The sequence below is a fragment of the Delphinus delphis genome, chromosome 3 (assembly GCF_949987515.2).
Source record: "Delphinus delphis chromosome 3, mDelDel1.2, whole genome shotgun sequence".
Taxonomy (NCBI): Eukaryota; Metazoa; Chordata; class Mammalia; order Artiodactyla; family Delphinidae; genus Delphinus; species Delphinus delphis.
Window position 1 is genome coordinate 166,593,006 of NC_082685.1, and position 26,909 is coordinate 166,619,914.

At 38.6% G+C, this 26,909-nt stretch overlaps 1 protein-coding gene across 1 annotated transcript in view; it reads right to left on the reverse strand.

Annotated features, from left to right (window-relative positions):
- Positions 1 to 26,909, reverse strand: part of ADCY2 (adenylate cyclase 2) — a 432,035-nt gene that overhangs the window by 76,996 nt on the left and 328,130 nt on the right. The window contains exons 14-15 of the mRNA XM_060009679.1: positions 24,404 to 24,501; positions 8,591 to 8,675 (exon numbers count right to left, since the gene is read on the reverse strand). Of these exons, the coding sequence (XP_059865662.1) occupies positions 8,591 to 8,675; positions 24,404 to 24,501 (183 nt within the window). The remainder of the gene's footprint in view (positions 1 to 8,590; positions 8,676 to 24,403; positions 24,502 to 26,909) is intronic.

The following is a 26,909-nucleotide window of genomic DNA, read 5'->3' on the forward strand; positions in this document are numbered from 1 at the left end:
AGTCTCTCTTTCTAAAATTCCTCATAATTTAATGTTATAATTATTAAAGCAGGTTGTGTTTGCAGTCTCATTAGTGTTCCTTTTTAAAATAAAATGATGTACCTGAAAAGAAGTAGGTCCTTATATAGGTGAAGTTTAATACAATGAGAAACATTTCAGAAGGTTATAAATATATCACAGTGGCTGAGTAACAAATTTTTATTATTAGAACTCATCCTAAAATCTTGCCTGAAAGCTTTGGTGAAGTTTATCATATAAACATGCACTTTTGTGTAGTTGTCTAAAGGAACACTTTGCCTTTCCTACTTTGGCATTTTAGTTGGGCAGGGACTATCTTTTTGAATGGCAGCAACAAGTTGCAGCAATAATTACTTAAAACATTTAATGTCACAGAGACTGATGTGTCTACTTTAATTATTTAATTGTCCTTAGATTTCCCACAGACTTTTATTTCACCCAATCATATTTTACCAAATCAACCTGTTTCTTTGGTACGCCTTGGCCGAGCCATATTCCTCTGTCATTCATCCACTGTGTGCTCCTCATAGCACTGCCCACCTTGTGTCATCTTTGCCGACACGCTTGTCTCTGGCCATGTGGAGACATGATGGGGGACAGTGGCCTCCTCACGCCCATCTGTGTTTTTTTTTTTTTTTTTTTTTTGGCCACGCTGTGCAGTTTGCGGGACCTTAGTTCCCTGACCAGGGATCAAACCTGGGCCCACGGCAGTGAAAGTGACGAGTCCTTACCACTGGACCTCCAGGGAACTCCCATAACCCATCTTTGTATTCCCAGAGGCAGCATGGTGTTTGGCAAACAGTCAGCACGTAATAGATGCTTGCTCAATAAGCTCCCTATCCTAACGATGGACCCAAAGAGAAATTCCTGTGGGCTGGGAACAAAGAAGGAGATCACTGCTAGCGGGACTGAGGCTGTGGGACTAGCCTAGGAGTGTCCTGAAACTGGACATTACCTAGGGCTGGGCTTTTAATGCCCACAGGGAAAAGATGTTGCCTTGGGTCTGCCAAAGGTGGGCAGCTGGGACCAAGACCCCTGAATAAAACCAGAAGCCTCAGAAGGCTATTCTCTCCATGTGGAGAAGTCTAGAAGAACTCCATACACTAGATCAAGGAAGTACCAATAAACTTCCAATGATAATTCAAACTTTAAATATGGGTGTTGGTTTTGAAATCACATTATCTGCTTCATAATGAGAATTCCAAGGTGAGTGGTTATCAATCAGACCAAAAACCAGAGAAAGTCCTTGGGGCTCCAGCTGCAGCAAGAACAACACTGCTTATGAAAAATACTTCACATCGCAGGGTGCAGGGCACGTCCCAGTTGGGAAGGGGACAGTCCCTACTGAATGATCTCATAATAAACAAAAATTATGAACTACATAAGAAGACCTTACAAGGAAGAATAAACAGAAATAACAGATAGTAGAATTAGTATCACAAGATCTGCAATTATTATATCAATCTGAAATAGCCTGTAAAATAATAAGATTAAATTAATAAAAGATGGATTAGAGTTCATAATGAATAATCAGTTAAGAGAAAGCAACAGGCATATTTTAAAAATGAGCTCCATAGACTCTCTAGAGACAAACATGTAGATATTGAGATTAAATACTCAATAGTTATGCTGAAGAGGGTAAGATAGCTTTAAGGAAACAACCTGTAAAACAGCACAGAAATATAAAGAGATAAAAAGTATGATGTTGAGGCACACAGGTACAATAAAAAGGTTCAACATACTTGGAATGAAAGTTTGAGAAAAATAGAACAGAAAGACAGGGAAAGAGGCAAAATACAAGGAAATATGGGATGACAGCTTTGTGGACCTGGAACACAATATGAACTCTGTGGCTGAGTTAATGCACTGAGTCGCAACCAGGAAAAATGAAAGTAAACCTATTCCTCAACACAAGGAGTCAGTTGACCAAGACAGACAAAGAAGAAATCCTATAAAAACAATTAGAGAAAAGACATCTACCAAGGAAGAACAATTAGAGTAGATTTCTCCTCAGTACATTAAAATCCAGGAAAATATGGACTCATGTCTTCAAAATGTTAGAAAAATTATTGACTAAATTATTAGTCAGTGAGGAAAAAAGGCTATTTTTTAATATAAAAGCTGATTGAGTATATTATGCACAGGCTTTCATGGAAGGGATTACAAAAGGAATAATCCTATGGAAATATGGACACTGCATCTGGAGGAAGGAATGGCATTCAGAAAAACGGTGAACAAAGAGATTGTTAAACAAGAATAGTGATAACAATGAACAATAAAAATAGTTTAAATTTAAAAAATCTAAACAGCACTAGCATGGATGATGGAAAAGGATGATCAGATTTAGAGATTTAGATCATGGTCCTTGTATTCTTCACAAGAAGATGGAGACAATAATGGACCCTGTTAATCATGTGCATGTTACATATTTTACGTTAACTGCTAAAAGAAAAGACGTGGATAAAGCAACTGCCAAGTCACTAGAGGGAATAAAGGAGAATAAACTCCATTCGTCCAAGAGAAGGCAGGAGAGGAGGAAAAATAAGCAGAAGCAAAGAACATACATGATGGATAAAAAAAGCAAAATAAGACTAGCAGTAATTATAATACACATAAATGTATTACACTTGTCAGGTAAAAGAAAGAGACTCTTGGATCAGAGAACGTAACATACACGTAGATGTTGTTTACAAGAGACACACCTATATAGCAAGGAAAAGCTGAATAAGGAGATGGGAAAAGGGACACTGGGAAAATACTAACCATGAGAAAGCTGATTATGTTGACATTAGAGAAAATAGACTTCAAGGAAAAAACACTCCTGTGGGTAGAAAGCTTTTTTATCAGCTGGTGTGTGACCTACTTTCCTTCCCCAAGACAATCTCTGTGTTTGTGCTTTCATCTCTGCCTGGAACAACGTTGGTGGGCTGATATCATATTATCTCTGCTATACAAAGCACAAGAAAACCACACTGAGAGAAAAAAATTCTCCTGACATTTTCTAACATTTTCATTTGCTGAATCTGGCATACTCCTTCTAAAATACATTTCATCAAGGAGGTTTTTTTTTTTTTTTTTTTGGTGTGCGTGTTATTTATAGTTATATCTCTTGTATTTCTTCCAGAGATGTAAGTCTACTTCAGGTAGTTTAGAAAGTTAAATTTGGCAGTAAGTATGCACTTATTATTATTACTACTATGATGATGATGGCTATTATTATTTTTTATTGCTGAGTGTCATGAAAATACAATCTCTTATTCTACATCTAAGTTTCTACTTAGTTAAATGGATTCTTTGGATTATCAAATAAAATAATATACATTGAATGCACTTTAAAGGGCTCTCACATATGTAAAAACATTTTTGCAAAGTATTATTATAAAGGATGCTTTCTTACTAGAATATTTTTGAGTTTAAATCCGCTTATAAATTAACATTTTTCCTCCATTTTACTGAATGACTCTTAAGATGGAGTTATACCTTGCCCAGAATCCAGTTTTATGGAAACTGGGTCAACAGCTACATATATTGGAAAACTAGACTATGAATTAGGTTCTATGTGAGGTTATCTTGACTGACTTATGTGACTCTGACCAACTGATGCTTAGCAGTCACCAGAGACAACCTCAGGGCCATGATGGCCCATGACCAACAATGTGGTCATCCCTGCTTAGTTCTGAGCATCTGTCTGCCAGTGACTCTCCACACACAGCCTAGCACCCTCTGGAACCTGCCTCCAAGGGTTCTAAGGCTTGTTTCCGATGGCTCCAAAACCTACTTGCTCTACACTACAGGGCAAATTATGTAGCCTCTGTGGGCTTCTGTTTGTTTCATTAATTGAGAATAAGCATTCCCTCCAAGGACTCTTGTGTGGTTAAATGAGCCAGCCCATATAACATGCTTAGCAGAGTAATTTTAATATAATATAACATTTATTATTTCTAAACTGCAGTGAGGTCAGATACAGAACTGTTCATGGGATCTTGCCCGTCATAAGCAGTTTACATTGGTTCTGAAGGTTCTCATCCAAGGACAGGAAACCTTTGCAGATCTTATAGTGATCACATTCCTGATCCTGATCCAAAGCCTCCATCTCCAACCTCAAGAGATCTGCTTACAACTCCTGCATTATTTTTCACGGAGGGAAACTTTTAAGTATGTAGAAACGGGAACTCATTGAAGTGAATGGCATCTCGAGCCCTGGATTCCTCATCCACAAAATGCGGGGCTGACCGAGGTTATCTCCTGGGGCCCTTTCAGCTCTCAAGTTTACAATTGTGAAATACTAACCAGTGTCTGTTGTAGAAAGCTAAGCACCTCATAAGGGGACCGATGCACAGGCGGTGAAGGAGGTCTGACAAGTGAGAACACGGGATGATGGTCCAGGATGCAGGCAAGCCAGGAGCTTGCCAGAACTGGGAGCAGGGATGCGGTGACTGCGAGCTGAATTCAGAGCCGCGAGCTTGGGGGAAGTCAAGTCTGGGCGAGGGTGGGTGTGGCATGTTCTCTGAGCAGTGGTGCCAGGACGTTGCCTTTAAGGTAACCGACATTAAATATTTATCTTGGGGCTGAGGTGAACTCACTGATGATTTTTTTCACCTGAAAGAATACAAATCAGAATAGAAAATAGGAAACCCAAACAGCTGGCACTAGGGAAGCCAGTGGTGGAAAAGGAGGGCTCTTCAGAATTAGTTTATGAAGGTTAGGAGATTATTTCCAAAGGAGAAGTCAGAAGCACGTCAGAGTCAAGGAATCACGGTGCGTGAGAAGGAATTTCAGTGCAGTGAGATGAGGGCCAGGGACCACCATTCAGTCCTTCACACATTCATTTACACACAGAGCCCATCCCCACGCCAGGGCATCTGGAGAAAGAAGGATGAACACGGGCTCTCAGGGCACATAACTCTGCCTGAGGATGAATGGGGGAGGGTTGGGGAGACAAGGGAGGTGCTCCATGGAGCCCGATGAGTGGAGAAAGGAAAAAGAACCTCATGGAAATCAGAGAAGTCCAGTAGCGCTTACTTAGCATATGCTCATTACAAACTCGTTTATGAAGTTGGCATTCTGCTGGATTCCCTGGGAGATAGAAAGCAAGTGTAGGAAACAACCCTGGCCTTAAGGAACCTACTATATACAAGGAGAAACCGCAGTCACACTCACCAAAAAGTAAAAAAAAAATGGGGGTCAGACAGATGTTATATGATCGAGTGTTAAATTACATGGTGCAGATCCTGAGTCCCATGGTGCTCAAAGAAGGACACATCACAAGGGCTGGTGATGCTCCTGAGAAAGTTTCTAGGAAGGCGAGCAGGTGCAGAGCCCACCCCCATGGGCAAGAACTAAGAAGTGGGCAATGGGGGGGAGGGGAGGGCCAGCACTGCTGGGAGAGCCTCGGGGAAGGTGTGAGCTAGGGTGACCGGAGGGAGAGGAGAGGCCGGGCTTCCCACAGCAATCATGATTATAACAAACAGATTCCCTGGCAGTTTTCTCTGAATGTGTCACTGAACACATATCTTTTTAATCAATGGGAAAAATATTGCATTTCCTTATCACTCTTATTTTCTGCCCACTTTGATGTTTCTCTACCTTTTTATCACACCCAGCTGAACAATGACCCATCGATTGTATCTACTGTGTTGCACTTTTTGTGCAACAGAGGATAATAAAGGTAAAGGTCTTGGAGGAAAAATATCTGTCAGGCCTACCTTTTCTCAACCTCCTTCATGGATGTATTTTAATTTCTTTCTTCATACGGAGAATTTAATACCGATATTAGCATTGATACTGCCTTTGGCATTTAAGTTTTCAGAAGGTGAACATCAGTTAATAGAAGATGAGTCTGGGATATTCAGCATTCTTTCATAAACTCAGTATTTAATCCATAAGTAAGTGCAAATCAAAATAAAACCTCATACTTCTCTATGACCACTGTGGAATATTTGTGATATACATAGGTTTCTTTTCTTCTTCAATTTAAATTTGCTGTTTGTAGAGTGACACAAGTATTACATTAAATGTCACATGTAAGAACTGTAATTATTTTTTTAAAGAGACAGAAGCAAGCATTTATCATTTTGATCTTTGTTCAAAACACTATGAGAACTCATATTAATTTTTAAAAAGTTAATGCTGTTGTTTGTTGCCTAAAAATGGGTTTGTCTTAAGTGCTCTAAGAATAGGCACTCTAAAATATGCAGTGATGGAAAATAATGCTAGCTGTTTGTTGAAAATCTGTTGGTATCCTGCTAGGTCCTTACCATTTAACATCTCCAATCATCCCGAGAAGCTGTGAGGATGGTTGATGTCCAATTTCCATGTGAGGAAACTGTGGCTTGGAAAAGACTTAACCAAAGTCTCAAAGGTGATATATGTAGTTTTTGACCGAATTTGGAGGGTAGACTAGAAAGCACACTTAAAGCCTTCTGCATGAGTATGTTTGATGTTGAAAGATTAAAAAAAAAATCCTTTCAGAATGTTTTAAAGAGTGAAAAGAACCTATTACTGGAATGAGAAGAATTCCTCTTTGAATTTTACCAGGATTACATCTGGACCAAGCATCACAGCTGGCCTCTGGGGGCAGACTCATTCACAGATCCTATTGATTCAAGTTTAGCAAGACCAGATGTCTTCAAGTTTGGTCTTCCTGACCACTTTGGCAAAGTACAGGCTTCCTGTGAGAAGGAGATGAAACACTAGTTCATTTGCAGTCTTGAACTTTTCTCTTTGAGACAACACAGAGTTAAGAACTTCCTAGCATCTGGTGTGTGGGTGTCAGAGTCTTGGGAAGCCCTCGGGGAGTGGGAGGAAACAGGAGCCAGGAATGTTGGACTTTGAACACCCTGAGGCACCACTGGCAGGTACAGGAGGGACCAAAAGCCACGAAAGGTTCAACATTTCGTGAACCTTTGAGGTCAGATTATACCAAGGCTGAGAGGGGAGACGTTATATAAGAGCAAAGCATTCCCACCAAGGCAGCAAAGTTGCTCAGGAGATTCTTTCTCCCTCCTCTGGCTCTGTTTCTTTCCTATAGCAACTTAGAGAGTGGAAAGAAATGTCAGTTTGAAACCCTAAATATACACTATATTCCCGCCACCCCCAAGACTGGATTCCTTGGAACAGAAAAAGAGAAGGATGGCTACTTAGACACAGTGGTAGAATATGCTTTAATTAGAACAGGGTTTGGATTTCCATTGGAACCACAAATGACCGTTCCTCTTCTGAAAACCTGAGAAACGGCTGCAGAAGTCTTTTGGGAGACAGGAAGAGAAAGGGTGGAGTCTGTGTGCTTTTCCACCCAAGGAAAATCTGAACATAGAAAGTCAGGCTCCCTTGTATGTTAAGAATTCCTTGTATCTTAGAACTTGACAAGGATTCCCGTGGTCAACAGTTACTCAATCTTCACTACAACCTACAAGGTCCTCAGGGGATTTTTAAGAGACTCAAGATACCATGTGTGCATTCGAGGAAATCAGAAACAACAGTTTCACTTTTGGAAGAGTTTCCAATCCAATTGGAAACATCTAAACTATGATATAGCAAACAAAACCCACAAAAGTTTGCAAAGGTACAAGGCAGAGGAGGCAGTGTCTACTGTCCAGAGGTAGGGACATGCTTTGGAATCTTAACCGTTTTTGGCCAAGTGATTTCACATAACCAACTAGAATGCACCCAATGCTTGGAGTCTGGTTCATAGTGGCCTCTCCTGTTTCAACTCACCTCGGATGAACAAAATGAAACCTTGACTGTCTTTTGGCACTCCTATCTCATTGTTGGCTTTTTTTTTTTTTTTTTTGCTGTACACGGGCCTTTCACCGTTGTGGCCTCTCCCATTGTGGAGCACAGGCTCGGGACGTGCAGGCTCAGTGGCCATGGCTCACGGGCCCAGCTGCTCCGCGGCACGTGGGATCCTCCCGGACCGGGGCACGAACCCGTGTCCGCTGTATCGGCAGGCGGACTCTCAACCACTGCGCCACCAGGGAAGCCCTCATTGTTGGCTTTCTTAGGGTGCTCTCATAGAGCTAGGGCCACCCAGCAACACTTGCTATAGACCCAAGAATACAGTGAGATTTAATTCTTATATCCTGAACTAGCATTTAAACCATAAGTGCTGACAATGACTAGTTTTAAATTAAAACACTAAGAGATATTTTTACATTTGCTATTTTCATATTTTCCAAAACTTTATACCTTAAAAGTTGACATTAAAGACACATTTGGTTTACATTTTAATTCTCCCGGTCATTAAAAGCCTCCTATTACACTAGTATTTGCTGCTATAAATACTCTGAAAACTTAGAGGAGATAAAAAAAATGTTGACAGAAACAAATAAACATAAATACAATTTTATAGCATGATAGCCAACATTTCAAGTAGCCTTCAGATTAGTGTCTTGGCTGTGCATGGGCTGCCTCAGTTTATACTCTGGGCTGTTGACATGAAGAGCCCATATTTCTCTACTTGGATGTATATCTCCTGAAACAGTAAATCAACAAGCTCCCTGTCTTGAGGAAGAAATCTGTTTTCATTCAATGAGCACACTTTTCAAAGAAGTTCCATATTTGAAGTACCTACCAAAAGCTGTCCAGCAAAGCAGACGAAAAGGATAAAGGCAAGCGAGAGAAATGCAGCTCCAAAGGAAATCCCGAGAATGGACGTTCTACCAGGAAACAAAAAGGAACAGGTTAGTGTGGGGATAGCTTCGATTTTTCTGGAAAGCCATCATGAATACTTTTGGATTAATTAGGGTTTCATTAAATGAGGACTTCAAACCTCCCTAATTTCTTGAGAAATGAAAATGGAGCTAAAAACAAACCAAAGATACGTCCATAGAAAAACATCTATGGTTGTGTCTGATCAACTTGCTATGACCCATTAAAACTGCCCTACAATAATCAGTTCTTCATTAAGGAAAAACCATCTTTTTATGACTTGCCTCTGCGACCAGCCCTCTCATGCCCACACCTGATCATGTCCATCTAGGTGCCCTTTTCCCTTCTGTTGATGGCAGCTGCTACCTCCAGGAGAGCCTTATCTGGTTTGCTTGGAAACACTGAGTCCTCACCCTCCCCAGGACAATCCAACCAGATACAATTTCCTTCAAGACTGATGCAGCTAAATGTTTACTGAGGTTGCCCAAAGATTTCACAGGCCGTGACCTTTACAATCTTGCATGAGCCAATGAACACACAAGCTTCCTGTCATCATGTGGAAAATGTGCCCACTGAGTTACAGGTTCTGCCACCGACCGGTTACAGGTAGATAAATGTGGCCATAAGAATTGTATGCATTTCCGAGAGGTCCTTTAAATAATTAAAAAATTCAAGGCCTCTTAAAACGTCATGTAATCCAAAGGAAGCAGTGTTTGGGGTATTAAAAAAGATGAGCCATAATGAATAATTGGATGAAATTCAGATGCAGCATCCAAAGAGAGGTCAGTGATACCTGAAGCCACAATGGAAGCTCTTGCTGATGAGGTTGGCTAGAGATACCGAAGAGACAGAAAAACTGGCACTGAGAAGCGTACGGGCACTCTGAAAGTAAATCCACTGAAAGGAAGACTCAGATGCAAACCAGCAACAAGCTGAAATGCCCAGTGAGTGCACAGCTGTGAGCCCCTCGGGGAGGGAAAAGAGGCAAGTAATCAGTGAACTGAGTAATCCCCTCAAGCCATCAGGAAGGGAAGGGTCCGCTCAGCTCACACTCAGACACCTACTCTATCTTGAGAGATGATTACACATCAAGCAAGATCTACAAAACCTGGACTTCAAACCACTATGCCCTTGAACCTGACCTAATGATATATTTATGAGGTACTGAGTTAGCTCCTAGACGTGGTGCACAATGCTTTCAAATACCTGGCCTGATAATGACATTTGTTCACATCTTATGAGTAACAATAAGTGTCTGCTAGGAAGGTGTATATATACCAAATACACCTGTTTGTTGACTAGTCTCATGGCCAGGCCCATGCTGGGCTGGAATGGTGCAAAGACGAGTACAATGTCATCCCTGTTTTGAGTGGTTCACAGCCTAGGAAAGGGAAGCACCGTATGCCTCCTTATTTCCCTATCCCAAACACCCCTTTTTTTCAGACATCACTCCTTAGAAGCCAAAATCTCAGCATCTCTCCATCACAGACTCTCAGAGCTTCCTATTAGCCAGGCAGTGTGGAGGGAGGGAGTGTACGGAGGGCTCTCGTTACTCCTGTGACCCAGGAGAGACACAGGAACTCATCTGCTAAACTTCCATTTGCCGTCTTTCTCATGCATCTTTATAAGAGAGCTCTGATGGGTTTTCTTTGACTCTGTGCTCTCTTGGTTCCTTGTTGGTGTCAAGGTGATGCCAGCTGCATAAGGTTGACTTCAGAAACATTATAGCTTTCTCTTAGGTCTGAAACTGTTTATTTTTTATTTTTTGGACACACCTTGCGGCTTGCAGGATCTTAGTTCGAACCTGTGCCCCCTGCAGTGAAAGTGCGGAGTCCTAACCACTGGACCACCAGGGAATTCAGGTCTGAAACTGCTTAAATACGACTGATCTCTTCTTGAAGGTTTGGTAAGTCTCAGCTATAAAACCATCTGGTGATAGTGAGGGTGATGGTGATGGGGTGATGACATGATAGTATGATGACAGGATATTGACTATGTATGTGTCAAGCACTGTTTTAAAGGCTTTATATGTATGTGTAATCCTGGACAGCAGTTATTGTTATTACCTCATTTTACCAAAGAGAAACAGATGCCCAGAGAAGCTGAGGAACTTGCCTAAAGTTACACCCCTACCAAGTGGTACAGTCAGGGTGCACACAGTTGATTAGTTTTCTAATCCACATAGTTGTATTCCTGACCCCCTCTCTGTTTTTAGGAGTAGACATGTCACATTTCTGTCATGTTTACTGGTTCAACTTTCCCAGAAAATTATCCATTTCATTAGATTTTTGAATATGAAATAATCTCCTTAATATTCTCTTATAATTGTAGAAGTAGCCATATTTGAAGCGATTTCTTCTTGTCCTTAAGGTTATTTTTCTTATTCTCTCTAGATCAAACTTTTGAAGCTTTGCATGTTTGTTGAACTTCTCAAAGAATGAACTTTTGGTTTATAATTAAGGTCTATGCTTTCTGATCATTTTCTATGTTATTGGTTTCTGATTTAACATAAAAAAACCCTTCCTCCTTCTTTATTTAAACTTTCATTGTTCTTTTTTCTTGATTGTCATTTACTGCCAATATTTTGTATTTTCTAATAAATGCATTTAAGGACATAAATATTCCTGTAATTACTGCTTTAGCCAAATCCCACAGTTTTTGATTTATAGCTACTCATTGCCATTATTTTCTAAAAAGCCTATAATTTCAATTTCCATTTCCTTTTAATACAAGAGTAATTCCACAAGGAGCTTATTTTTGGTCTGTCCTTGTTATTTCTAATTTCATTAGGTTTGATCAGAGACTGTGGTCTCTGTTATTTCTACTTTGACAATTTCTTTTTCTTCTGTGATGTGATAAATACATTCTATTTCTATTATGTCTTATGAATGTCTAAAAATGATATATATTTATATTCTCTTTTTGCTGGAAACAAAGCATGTTCTTTCAGTATATCTATTGTCAGAGCCTGATGAGTTAGTTAGATCCCCAGTGGGCTGACTTACTGTCTCAATTTGGTCTGTCAATTTTAGAATGTATTAATATTTCCAACTAAGATTGTGGGTTTGTAAATACATCTGAACATTTTAATAGTGTCTGTTTATTTCAGAGAGATGCTGGAGTGCATAAAGATTTATGATTCTTAACTTTTCTTGGTGACTATACTGTAATATGTCTCTTTTTTCATGCTAAATGCCTTTCACTTGAACTCTATATTGTCAGAAATTTATATTATTGCAGCTTTCCTATTTCTTGTAAGCTGGTTCCTGAAATAACTCTTTTCCATCCTTTATTTCCAACATTTCTCTATCTTTTAATTTTAGCTAGATCTTTTAAAGGTGGCACAGAAGTGGCCTTTGGCTTGTAGCCTCAATCTTTGAGTGTCTTTCCAAGAACAGGACACTTTCATCCATTCACAATTATGAAATTTGTTAGTATTTGACCAGTTCTTTCTATCTTATTTTCTTAAAATGTTTGGTAAAATTCACACAGAAATCACTTGAGTAAAAAAAAAAAAATTAATACAGTTAATAGATAAATACGCATTTAAATTTTGATTACATGCACATCAGTTTTGATAAGTTGTATATTGAATGAATTTTCGCATTTTATCTAAATTGTAGATATTTTTGGCCTTGAGTAGTTCATAACATTCCATATTTATCTTGTTAAAGTCTGTAGGATCTGTAGTAAATCCCACTTTATTCCTTATATTATTAGCTTGGGTGGTTTGTGATTACTTTTCTTTTCTTCTTGATCAGTCTTGCTAGTGGTTAGGCATTTAAAATAAATTTTAAAGAACCAACTTTTAGCCAAAAGTTGGTTGCTTTTTCTGTTGGTTGTTTTCTGTTTTACTGATTTCTTCTTTAGTATATATTCCCCTCTAGTCACTGGATTTGTTCATCTTTTTTCTTGTTTCCTATGTTGGAAATGTAAACAACTGACTCTAACTTTCTTTTATTTCACATATAAGTGTTCTAAAGCTCTCTAAATCCTCTCTAAATTAGTGTTATAGATACAGTCCACACATTTTACTTTGATATACCAAACATTTTCTACTTTGTCTTGATTTTTTAATTTGACTCATAGGTTATTCAGAAGTATATAGTTTAACATTGAAATAGCTGGGATTATTTTTAGATATTCTATTGTTTTCAATTTCTAAGTTGGCGTTGGTATAGTTAGGTATGTCTGTAAATTTTTCATCTTTTCATATTTATTTCAATCTTTTCAAATTTGTGGAGATGATTTTATTTTATATCTTGGTCAATGTTCCATGTACAGTTTAAAATAACATGTATTTTACCGTTGGACTTAGTGTCCTATGAATGCCAATTCATAGGTTGACAATCTTGCTCAGCTTTTCAATATCCTTATATATAGTAAGATATAAAAGGGATACTAAATATCTAAATCTGATTATTGATTTGTCTAATTCTCTCTTTTTTTTTTCAGGTTTTTTTCCTTTCAGGTATTTTATAGCTGTGTTTTAAGTATACACCATTAAAGATTTTATGTTTTCTGACAAACTGAACTTTTCCTCAGTTTTCAATTGTTGCTCTTTATCTCTGTTAACACTTCTTGCCTTCATGTCTACTTTGTCTGGTATCAACATATGTACAGTAACTTTCTTATGCTTACTGTTTATATGATCTCTATTTTCCATCTTTTTAACTCTAACCTAACTTCCTTCTGTATTTAAAGAGCATCTCTTGTAGACAGTACGTGGCTTTGTCATGCTTTTATTTGGAGTGTTTAGTCCTTATACATTTAATAATAAACCTATCATATTACCATCTCTTGTCTATTGTCCTACTGCTTGGCTTGTATGGTGTGGTCCATTATATTTGTCGATATTCTTTATTTTAAATCTGCCATTTTACTATTTGTTCTCTATTTGTCTCGTGTCTTTTTGGTTCTGTTTCTCCCTTTTTGCCATTTTTCATTAATCTAATATTTTCATAGGACTTTTAATTTCTTCTATTGATTTTTTAGCTATATCTTTTTGTACTTTTTAGTGATTGCTCAAGAAATAAAATATACATGATTAATTTATCAGAAGTTACTTAGCATTAATATTGCATCACTTTGAAAATACATAAGGTCCTGACAACAATACAATCCCGCTCTTCTCTGCATCTTAATTCTCAGTGTAGTTCTTATTTTTGCATTAAATGATCAGCAGTCTTTTAGAAAAAATAATACAATATAAGGGTCGAGTCTTTTATACTCTTACATATTAAGCATGTTCTGCTCTTCATTCCCTCCTGTAGATTCAAGTTTGCCTCTGGTATCATCTCAGTTCAGCTTGAAGAATTTCCATTAGCACTTCTTATACTATAGGTTTGCTGGTAATGAATTCCTCTAGCTTTCTTTCATTTGCAAAATATCTTTCATCTCATTTTTAAGAAAAGGAATATTTTTACTGAATATTTAATTCAGGATTGACTATGCTTATATCAGTGGTTCTGATAAGAAGTCAGCCAATATTTCCATCACTGATGCCTTGTATGAAATGTCTTTTTTCCTCTGGCTTCATTTACAGTTTTTTTTTTCTTTCTTTTTTTCTTTGGCTTCAACAGTTTGAGTATAACACACCACATGTAGTGCTATTTATATTTATTCCCCTTGCTGTTCACAGAGGTTCTTGCCTTTGGAGGCTAATGCATTTCAACAAATTTGGGAAAATTCTTCACTAAGTGTGCTGGTAATTTCCTGTTTGTTTTCAAACACTTTTCCATTCCATCTCCTACAAACTCCATTTTCCAGACTCTTTGCCAACTGGTTCTAACAAGGTTTGGCCAATGGGAAGTAGCAGGGAATGACTGGAAGGGGGAAGGAGGAAGCATGGGTATCTCTCCTTACTCTCTATGTAGCAGCCATTCTCTGAACGGGCTGCAACTCCTGCTGTCTCTGAGGTTCCAGATCCCTATCGGGGAAAAATCCTGCATGGTCATGGTTCTGGCCTCTGCAGGCAAGTCCAGGATCCTGCATTTCTGGTGATACCACGTCCCTCCTGTGTCCTTTCAAACCTAGGGTGGTAGCAGATTCCTCCCTTGCTCACCACTTGGTTGCTTTCCTGTTTCGTTTCTCAGCTTTCCCCTCATTCTGTAAGCACTTCACTTTATTAAATTCCCATGGTGAAATACCTGAGGCCATTTCTGTTCTCTTTACAGGACTCTAATCCATTAACTCAAGTTTTTTTTCTAGGTATTATGATAGCATTAGTGGTTAGATGGAAACTTAGGAATAATTAAAATCAGTTACTTCAACTTTCTTCCTTTTCCCTTTGAAAAAGAGCCAACCATTCAGTTTTAATTAGAAGTATGGAGACAATATCTATATATTCCATAGGATATGCCATAGCTGAATTTCCTTACGAATGGATAAGTGATAATGGATTATACTGGCCTTTAATTACACAAATCTCAACAGATTTAATGACAGTTATCATGGTTTAATCTATATTCGAATCATATGACTTATTTTGTGAATCAGAATTTAAATAAAAGATTCATGTACTATAGTGAGTTTCATAGGCTCTTGTTTTCTAAAGTGCATTTCAATGTTCGTTGTTAGGAATAATTATTCCACCATGAAGATGCTTGATAGAAATCCTGGACATTCTGGAATTGGGTCAAACAGCTATATTAGAGCCTAAGAAAACAATAAGCGTGTTAAAATTTGACTCCCACATTTTATAATAATCCACTGGATACAGTGAACAGTATCTGGTGATATATTTTCCTTAATGTATCTGATGACCCCTACTTTGCTTCTTCTCAAACGTCAGAATCCATTAAAGGGGGACGAGAGGTAGATAAAGGAAAACAGTGGTCCTGATATGATGAACTATCTGTGTTTTGGTGGAATGGATGACAAATGCTCATTAAAGCAGGAATGAGTATTCTTAAAAGTATGTTATGACACAAACTATCAAACGTGACTCAGTAAGAAATAGAAAATCTGAATAGGCCTATAAAAGTAAAGAAACTGAATTAGTAATTAAAACATAAAACAAAAATAAAAACTACTCACAAAGAAAAGCTCATGCACAGATGGCTTCACTGGTGAGTTCAACAAAACACTTAAGGAAGGATTAGTACCACCTTTTCACAAACTCTTCCAGAAAATAAAGGGGACAGAACAGTTACTAAGTGGTTCTATGAGGCCAGTGTCACTTTGATACTAATGCCAGACGAGGACAGCACAAGAAAACGAAACTAGAGACCAATATCTCTTATGAACATAGATACAAAAATCCTTGTCAAAATATTAGCAAACTGAATCTAGTCACATATAAAAAGAATTATATACCGTGACCAAGTGGGATTTATCTGAGAAAGGCAAGGTTGGTTTCATATCTGAAAATCAATTAATGTGATACACTGTATTAATAGAATAAAGGAAAGATAACCTACATGATCATCTCAATAGCTCCGTATAACAAAGTCCAACACCCTTTTATTATAAAAACACTCAACAGACTATAATCAAAGGGATTTCCTTTATCCTGATAAAAGGCATCTTTGAAAAACACACAGGTAACATCATACTTAACAATGAAAGACTGGATGCTTTCCTCCCAAGATCGTACGTGTGCCATGGCTACTTCTATGGAATGTTATACTGGAGGTTCTAGCCAGGGAAATTAGGCAGGAAAATGAAATAAAAGGCATTAGATTGGAGAGGACGAAGTACAACTATCTCTCTGTGTAGTTGATATGATCTTGTATGCAGAACATGATGTCACAACCTGAGATCCAGACCTAGAGTGGCTCACATTCGGGGTGACCTGCTCCACCGGGGTGGGCTGTCCAGTGCTCCAGTCCAGACATTGACATTCTTGTCTGGTTGAATGTAACTTTCATCCCAGAGGACAAGAACTACCCTAAGGCAAATTCATGGTTGGTCAAAAGCTCTTAAATATAACCATTTATCCTGCCTGTTCTATCAAAAGCGTGTTCAGGCTCATTAAGCATGGATACAGTGAACAGTATCTGGTTGTTTGTGTAATGCAATCAATTTTAATTAACATTCTGGTTGCAAAATTTTTTTTAAAAAACAAACAGGCATAATTGATTTATATACTCACTGTAAAGCAAACTTGACTCTCCCCTGTCAGGAGGCAAGAAAAATTACACTTCTTAGTGGTAATTTTTGACTTGGACACTTTAATACAGTGTATTGTTACAGTATATGGAAAAGGCTGATTTGAGACAAGGTCTTTGCTCCTTCTGGTTTTCTGCCGGTTAGTTTATCGCTTACAGGTGGTCCTCATGGAGATGCGGATGCACTTTTGATGACAGGAAAAATGCAGCAGAGAGATACATCCTTCCCCCCAAATCTAAGAGTTATATTAATTATAAACCACTTCTATGGGTACATAACAGTGTCTTTCTCTGGAATTCTGTTTAATGTGATGACTTTCGTATCCCTTCTCCCTCTGTGCCCTCAGCTTCCTCCCCCTGAGAATGATGCAGATTCTCTCATCAAAGCTCTGTTCACGTCTGTTACATGGTATTTAGCAAGGATAATAAGAACCAAAGGAAAAAAAAAACTTTAACTGTACATTAGCATGAAATAATAAAAATCCCCCCCTCTTTAAGTGATAGGTGATAGAACCTCAAAATGAAAGGTTCTTTGTTAAACGAAAGAATCGAAGAATGAAAAGGAGAAAAGGCATTTAAATATTCATCACCATTACAGATTATTGCAGCCTTTCTCCGATAATAGGACTTAGCAGCTTTGAGATGTTCCGCCCACTTGAAAGTCCTGTGAGGCTGGAAAGGGAAAAGGAGTTACATTTGGCAGAGATAAGAGCTTCCACTTCATGCCAACAATAAGGGCTGAAGACCTGAATTTTCCGAAGGTCTGCGGTGTTCTCTTTCTACACTCACTCCTTAGGTGAGCTCATCACCTCCCAGGGATATAAACACTACCTACGCGCTGATTCTTCCAAATTATGACTCCAGCTCTGACTCCTTCCATGAGCCACTGGCTCACATACACCCTCCCCTCCCCACCGTGAAGCCCCACCACCTGGACACTTAATATGCACACACATGCCTTTGATGCTCAGAGCTGAGCCTTTCATTCTATGCTCCTCTCTGACTTGTTCCTTCCTCTGGCGTCTCCCTCTCTGTAAATGGCTGCCCAATTTTTCCATTTGCTCAGGCCGAAAACAAAAAACAAAACAATCCACAGAACTTAGCTTTCTCTTATTCTTCATCTCCAATCTAATAGCAAGAGTTTCCTCATCGCTCTTCATAACACATCTCAGAATTTGATCACTTTTTACACCTCCACTGCTACTCAAGTGCAAACCATCATCTTCCTTGGTCTTCCTCTCTCCCTCTTCCGGAACAGCAAGAACAATACCCCAAGCACAGCCACAGCATGTCCTCAGCTGAGAACCTTCCAGGGCTTCTCATCACACTCAGCATTCAATCCGAAGTTCTCCAGTAGCCTGTGAAGGTCACCACGACCTGCCCGTCTCACTGCTCCTGTGATCCCATCTCCATACTCTCTCAGGGCTTACTCTGCTCCTGCCATCCTGCCTCCTTGCTGGTCCTTGAACACACCTGTGACTTCCATCATCTAGAATGTTCTTCTGCCAGATATCCACGTAATTCTCATTTCAGTTCATTCAGACTTCTCTTCAATATCACTCAATCAGTGATGCCTTCCCTGACAGCCCTCATCTGAATTACCACCTTCCCTCACTCTATAGTAGCCTACTCTTTTAACTTTTCTTAAAGCTTATTACAACTGAATTAACATGTATTTGTTTATTACATTAGTGTTGTGCCTCCTAATAGAATGTAAGCTGTATGAGAGAAAGGATTTTTGGGGGGTTACTTACTGCTGCTTCCCCAGCATCTCGAACTATGCCTGGTATACGATAGCTTGATAAACAGCTGTAGAGTGATTCCACAAATGATGGACAGAATGTATGTATGAATTTCTCTTATGGATTTCTATTTTTATTACAAATGCTCAGAATATTGCCCAGATACAAAGTAAAAGTATAATGGCCTGTTTCATTGAGTAAAAATGCATTCAGCTCCCTTTTTGTTATTGTCCTTCAAATCTTACTGTATCAGTGACATATAGGTAACCACAACTAAAATCACCTTTCATTCCTGGAGAGATTACTGGTTTTCATGAAATCCATTTTTTCCTGATAATAGAATTTTCAGATGGGCACCCTGTTACACAGACTAAAGGCTACACATTCCAGCCTCCCTTGCAGCTAGGTTTGCACATGTGACTAAGATCTCAGTCTTGAGTTATAGACCAAAGTGTCATGAGGTAGTTTCTTGGAGGCATCCGCAGAGACTCAGTTATAAATGCTTTTGCCTTCTGCTTCTGGGTCTGTTCCTCCATCTTGTTGCTCAGAATGCAGATGCTGCCATCTTAGAAATGAAGATGAGGACCAAACTCTAGGGAAAGCAGAGCTGTGTGCTGGAGGGAACCAGGACTCCCAAGGAATCTGAGGGACCTCGGGCCTTTGATTATGGAGAAGGAATAAAACTTCTAACTTATATTCAAGCTACTAACTGTGAGGCATTTCCTTACTTTCAGGTGACCTGAATCCAGAGTTGAATATTGTTCATCTCAGTAAAAGGTACCTGGTTCATTTATCTTGGACAGTGAGAATTATCTTGCTTCATTTTTTGCTTCCCTTCCCTTCCCTTCTCTTCCTTCTTTATTTTTTGCTTTGCCCAAAGATTCACATCCACTGCATCAAGGTACGCAGGGAGCAAATTACCTTCATGGTATCCAATATGGGGGCCAACCAATTTGGTTGCCCACCAAAGAAAACTGCCTTCACAAAAGTTGTTCTCCACCATTTCTGTTTAGAAAACCAAGCCCTCTTTCAATGGACATGAACGATTCTACCATTAAACTTTCTCCTATTTTTTTCCCCTTTTTGAAGATAACAAAATAAAAGCAACTCTTTTGAAATGATTATTAAATCATTAATGAGCATTGATTATTAACATGAGTAACAGAATGCGTATTAAAGAATCTCAGTGGAAATAATAGAGACATTTTATATCATAATTTGCTATTAATTTTCCTTAAGGAAAATGTCATTATTCTTAATTTTGCTTGGGTAATGAAACATATGATATCCCACTGAACCTTATTAGAAAAAAACATTCTTATTTTAATAATTGCCATGAATGGTTTAACATAATCTATTTAGTTTGGCAGTCAATATGAATGAAACTACTAAAAAATGTAAAAACTCATGCTCACTCATTTCTGGTCTTTGAAGGTAGCTCACATTTCTGATAAAGTTATAGTACAAAGCTGACAGAAGTGAGAGAACAACTCCAAAAAGAGGGGCCAACTAATAATTTAATTACATCTGCTCAAATCCTGAGACTAGAGCCCGATTTGAAAATTATGGGCCCAAAAGGGATGATGTAAGGCCCCCTTTCAGGGAAACACTTCCCCTTTCTGGTCCTTTCAAGGTCGTAAGTTCCTCCTTAGTTATTCATTCACTCACTATTTATTCATTTACTCACTCATTTAATCATTTCTCTCCTTCCCCGCCCCCCCCCAAACATGAAGCAGTTTACCAAAAGAACAAACAAAATAAAAATGTAATTCAGCATATTTAAAAACAAGCTAGGGCATATTAGAAAAAGTGAGACACGCCATTATCTCAATAAACATGCTTCATAAAATATAACAGAATTATTATTTTTAAATGGATGCACTCAGAGCAAGGAAGAGAACACACTAGACACACAGAGGGTATTCAAAGTAGAATGCCAAGAGGCACTGACACTAAATGGCCCGGGAGGGACCAGGGGCTGATACATGCCATGGAGTGAATGTGAGATTTAATGTCAGTACAAGGTTGGTGATGCTCACAGGACTTTCTCAATGGAAAACTAGAACTGAGCTCGTGAATAAAGTCAGAAGGCATAAAGGCCTGTCCTATCAGGAAACATAAAAACTATGCCCAACAGCCTGGTAATTTTCAGGGATGCCAAGTACCTATGTAGGGTCATAAATGGAAAAGGAATAATCTTTGACAACTGAGATCCCCAATCCTGATCCACATTAAGGGGCTAATCAAACTCACATGAGCTAAGTATTTTTAAAAAATACTGTGGCTTGAACTGGTGAACCCCAGAGGTCCTGGCAGAAATACAGTGAAAACTATATCATAGTGATACCTTCAGAACTCAGAACACATGAGATCACCATGGACCTAAACCCTTGCTTTGATGAACTCACAGTTGAAATTACAGATAACAGAAGGAGACACATGACCACAAAAGAGAAAATAGTGAGAGTAAATAACAGAATTCATGCACTTATGAACCATAAATAACAGAAGGAAACAAGTGATATTTTCATACAACATGTTTAAAATCTGAAAATAAATGGAAAAAAATATATAAAACATAGGCAAAATAGAGAATTATAAGAAAAACTCAGATAAAAAGTAGACTTCTTAGATATGAAAAAGTGATCTTTGAAATTATAAACTCATTGTGGATGAGGAATTCACCAGAATGCAGCACAAAGAATTAAAGAGGTGGAAACTTTGAGGAAAAATTACAGGACCTGGAGCACAGAATGAACAGCACAATGTACAATTAATAAGAGTTGTAGGAGGAAAGGACAGAGAAAAAGAGAGAAGCAATATGTGAGGTGAAACAGGCAGTCAATTGCTAAGAACTAAGCAAAGACAAGAATCCTCAGACTGAACAAAAATCACAACTAGTCACGTAGGGAAATAAGAACAAGTGCATATCTAGAAACAATACAGTAAAAATCCTGGCCACGCCCCCCCCCAAAAAGCTGAAAAGCATACAAATAGGAAAGACTGATTCCTTACAAAGGAATGTAATGGGATTGACAGAAGACATTTCCTTGGCAACAACAGAAGCTGAAATTCAATGTAATGATATCATCAAAATAGTAAGGGAAAATAAGAATTTTACACCCAAACTATTATTCAAGGGTAAATTGAAATAAAGCAGCTAAAGATGTTTTAATACAAACAAAAAAAGGAGCTATTGCGACTCACAGATACTAACTAAAGGAACTAATAAATGATACACATCAGCAAGAAGGAGTATAAACTTGTAGGAAGAAATAATGTTTACAAAGCACTGATGAACAAACAAAATGATAAAGAATGTGAGTAAGTCTAAATCAATATTGACTGTAATTACCATCTGGAACTAAAATCCTAAGAAATAATTACCTAGAAGAGACATAATGATTAACTTGATAATTTATTAAACTAAGAATATGTGTTAAAATTTCAATGGTAATCATTGAAAGAAAATATATAGGATCCCCCTTCTCTCCCCCCTGCTCTCTATATATAGTAAAGGAAAAATAAGAATAAAGAAAACTTGATCAATCCTTTAGAGGTTAAGAAGGTGGGAGATTTGGGGCATGGGGAAAACCAAAGAAAAGCAAAGTAAATGAAATATAAAATAAGAGAGTAGAAGTGGGTCCACATGCATCAATAAAAGCATCAAAATACAAATGGAATAAAGTCACATTAATATACAAAAAGATATCAGATTGAATAAACAAAAAAACCCCATAACAATAGGTACTGTTTATAGGAAGCATACCCAACCAATAACGTCCCCAAGAGCACAGAAACTTATATATAGTCAGTATGACACAGGCTCAACATTTGTGAAATCTGGATTGTGTGCAAATGCATATTTATTATATTATGTTCTGTACTTTTCTGTATCTTTGAAATATTTCAGAGTAAGAATTTTAAAAAAAAGAAAAATTAGGACATTAACGTGAAAGAAAAATGAAGGAAAAAGACTATACTATACTATACTATACTGTGAGGCCGGTATAGAAAGTGCAGGTCTAAAGTCTCCAAGAAAGGCGTCCGCAGACCTTACTCTGCGCCTTCTAACTGCCAACACAGAGAGGGAAATGTGACCGTACCTATTTCACAACACTCATGCTCAAAATCCAACTTGTTGCTCAAGAGAAACACAATAATTGGTAATGATGCCTGAGGGAATGAACTTCGATGGGTTCTCATAAAACAACACAACAGAAAAGAGACAAAAAAATAAAAGCGAAGACAGAAAAGACACCAACTTGATTTTTTTTAAAGTGTAATTCCATGGAGTGTTTTTCCTGGTCCCCAGAAGTCCTTTTGTCTTCTTTGGCATTGTATTTTATAAGGCTCTGGTCACTTTCTCCCCTCCCAAATAGTAGGTGATAAACCCTGTCTTAATTGTGATGTAGAAAATATGAAAATACTCATCCAATAGGAAGATGTAGAAAAATGAATGAATGTCTCTACTTTAGAGTATAAATAAGGGCTCATTCCCCTTGGTAACACTTGTTTCAACTACATCACTTTTTACATGCCCTTCGGCTTTACTATTCCATAAGCCCTGTCTGTGCAGGAACAGCTGTTTCTCTCCTGTACCATGTGGCAGAGGCCTGGAACTTAGAAGAAGCTTAATTGTTAGCATTTTTTTTTTTCATTGGAAAACTGACAGGTTGACCTTGGCAAATTTCACTGAAGACTGTGTAAGTCCAGAGGAAGAACTCATTTGGCAAATGTATTTCAATGCTCATTTATGGGGGGAAAGAGGAGGAAGGGGGTGGCCAGTGGGAACCTCTTCTAAAAGGGGGCAGATAGCTTTGGGATTGTACATGTACGAATAATACGATCACTTGTTATTAATCTTTAAATGCCTTGGTATTGGCTAGTTGTCCAGAAGAACATCCTTTGGGGTATGAAGGGAAAGGCAGACCATTTCTTTCTAGTTTGCTCAGCATCTTCATGAGACAAACTGTAACCCAGACTCAGCAATTCAGGTTGCCCACGAATGCTGGCTGCACCGCTGAAGTTAAATGCAATAATACAACTAACTCCAACTAGATTGAAAATGGTCGCTGTGGCCTTTACAAAAGAGGTAATGATGAGTGGAAAGAAAATTTTTCTTAAATTTCTTTCTTATCCCCAATTATTGAAAGGACAAGCATTTTCTTTTAGATTGTAGGATGAGAAAAAATCAGTTTCTTTAAAGAAAGTCAGTTGACTTACATTCCACTCCTTAATAAGGTATAAGAGAACGTCTACCTAGGAATCATGGAGTGATTGGGTTTTCACCAGTAGGAGGAAAAATGTGAAATCTGGTTACCCAGTTCTCTGTACCCAGGTCTCTCCTGGGAGGGGCAAGCTAGACAGTGACTCATAACACTCAGAGATGGTGGAGAGGGTGGGCTTCAGGGAGAACATGAAATCAGAATGGAGGGGTGGGCAAAGTAAGCCCAGAGCAGGTTTTGTCCTTTCAATACAGAATAGTGTTGTTTGTTTATTAGAAACAACATCTGGTGATTTTGCTCTTTCTGGGTAAACTTACTGGGTTACATTTCTTAGACATGAGCATCAGAATAATATGGAAATCAAAGTAAAATGGTTAAATTTATTTTTTAAAAAATCCCTGGAAGGTCAATCAACATGTCCACTTTGAAAATTCAAAATTACTAAAACTGAGTAAGACACGGGGGCCACTTAGCTTCACAGAGCCTGAAATCACCTCCCCTGCCCGCCGTCCTCTCCCCACCCTGCCTGCCGCCCGCCCATGTTACATAAGCGCTCCGTTGGAAACTGTGCATCCTCTCGTAACCCTTAGTATAACTGAGTCCAGCAGAAATACACACCCAGTGAGAATGACAACGTAGAACCGTATGTACTTACTTGGGTAAGACCAGGATCTGCACGATGAAGATGCAGAAGAATATGAGGCAGGCGCAGGTCACGTAATACTTGAAGGCTGGCAGTGCAGTGGCTCGGTACTAAGGGGGGAAAAGAAACCAGGAATGACAGTTTGTCTGAGAGAAGGGCTGAAACCGTCATCCAGCAGGTACATCTAACTGTACCTGGTTCATCACACTCGTCACCTGCAGACTGTGGAGAAAGACAACCTGAGGACAATGGCTGTTCACCTCTGGCAACGAGAGCTTCCTCTCTCCAAACGAGCTGTGAAAGCGTGACTTCAAAGACCATGACTTTCGTGAGTCAACCTGTTCAGAAACCCATGTAGAGGCAATCGAATCTTTCCAGCAAGGAGACAGAGCACCTGGCCAGAAAGACGAGTGAGTGAACTGAATGGACCAATGAACTGTGCAGGTGTCCTGCTTCCCTTGTGGGTCTAAGGTCCAAGATTGCTTGTGGAAAGCAACTGACTTTTCACATAGCCATATTTTGCTTTTGAAGAGTACTGAGGAAATGCAATATTCTCATTTTATTTATTTGTTTTAGCTTTTTATTTTATTATTGAGAGGTGGTGAGTGAAATTATAAGACAGAAGACCAACAGGCTCTGTCCTCTACGAAACATCTGTTTGCCTGTCTGGGCCTGGCTGTTGGACTCTTTCTACTTGCCCAGCATAATCAGCAATTTCACATGGCTTTCCATAACATCCAGGATCATAAACTGACCAGTGTAGCTGCCCGCCTGGGGCTGCCCTTCTTGGCTTATGGAGGAAAAGCCAGCCAACGCTGCACTCAGTCTGCCACATGTCCCCTTGACTCTGGTGATGGTGTGCCGGGCACTCTCAAGGCTTTCTGCGGACTAACTCATTTAATCCTCACAACAACTGCGTGAGGCAGGAAATATTGCTGTCTCTAGTTTTGTATGAAAAAAACTTTGGACCAGAACAACTGATTAACATTCTTAGAAACACACAGCACACGGTGCAACCAGAATCTTCATCCCGCTGGACTGGCTCCCGAACCCACGCTTCCAACCACGAGGCACTATGGCCTCTCAAACAAGGGTTCTATGATCAAATTAAAGGAAATCAAGTTTTTGTGGCAATGCTATTGAAGCCTCCTGACAATGCTGGCAGGTTGCATTAGCGTATCTGCACAAACTGTGTCCCAAGTTATGGGAAGTTAGGTGTGTATTTCTCGGGTTTAGCCTCTGGGATTTTGGTGCAGATGATGGACCTCTGGGTGGTCTGGCTTCTCTTCCTCTATGTCTTGCTGCCTTTTACCCCTCCTGCTGGCCTGAAGAGCAGGTTGGGAATAGGAGGACAAAAAGTGAGCTTAAATCTCAATGCTGTCTAAAGTCTGCCTCTGCAAATATGTACACATGGGGAATGTCAGCAAAAGCTGCATGTTTTAATAATGATCATTTTCTGTTTACTAGAATATTTCTTTGGTGACTTTTGTGACTTCATAGCCAGGATAATTTACAAAGCTGATGAAGAAGCTCTGCTACAATAATTGCTGAAATGTGATTATATTTTATGCACTCAGTTATGTCCTTATTTTCTGTGCTTTGTGCAGAGACATGACTTGGAATTTCCTTGTGGTATTAATCAAAGAAAAGGACTTCTATCAGGAAGGAAATAATTTAACATTTAAACAGCAAGTAGTCATTAGTGTCTAAGTTGCTTAATAATAATAAATTGTATCAAACATAAATTTGGTAAACTCTCTGCAGTCAAAGTCCCTGACTTAGAAGCAGAAAATTGATCTTCTTGATCACTAACTAGTACAAAAGAAAGCTTTGGTGTAATTGTAAAATCCAACCTTGATGAGTTTTGGAAAGAATGTTGATATTTTCTATGTCCATTCAATATCCATAAAACAATGAACTGAATTTTCTCAACAGAGTTTTAATACCTGTGCTGTGACTGTTGCCATTAACATAGTAGCTTCTGTTCAAACTAAAACTATAATTATATGGTTAGATGGTGCAAATTACCTCTAACCTGCTCTTTTTCTAGATCAACACACAAAAAAAGGCAAATGAATAAGGCCAACCTAGAACAGTTGTCCTTTCTGCAATAATTACTTAATTCATTTTAGCAAATCCTGGTTAAGCTTGACATGTATAAACTAAATGTCTGGTTATTTATTTGTGCCTGAAATAGCTCTACTTCAGGAGTTAAAATGTGAAAGTATTTAGATGCAACAAAACTTAAAAGTTTCTAATTCTCCCAAACAGGGGTTGAATGTAAATCTCATATTTTTATCAAAAAGTAAAATAATTTGTGTAAAGACACTGTAAATTTGTCAGAAAGGATTTTGCTTTCTTTTAAAATCTTTTCTAAGAAAATTTCTCACTGAGAAAGCAAGATATTAACTTCTTCCCTTTCCCTTAGCTCCACATCACACAGACATCATTTACTAACAGGAGTGTTGAAAGAGGTGACTAGCCAAAGACAGAAACCTGGTAACCAGAAATGTGGTAA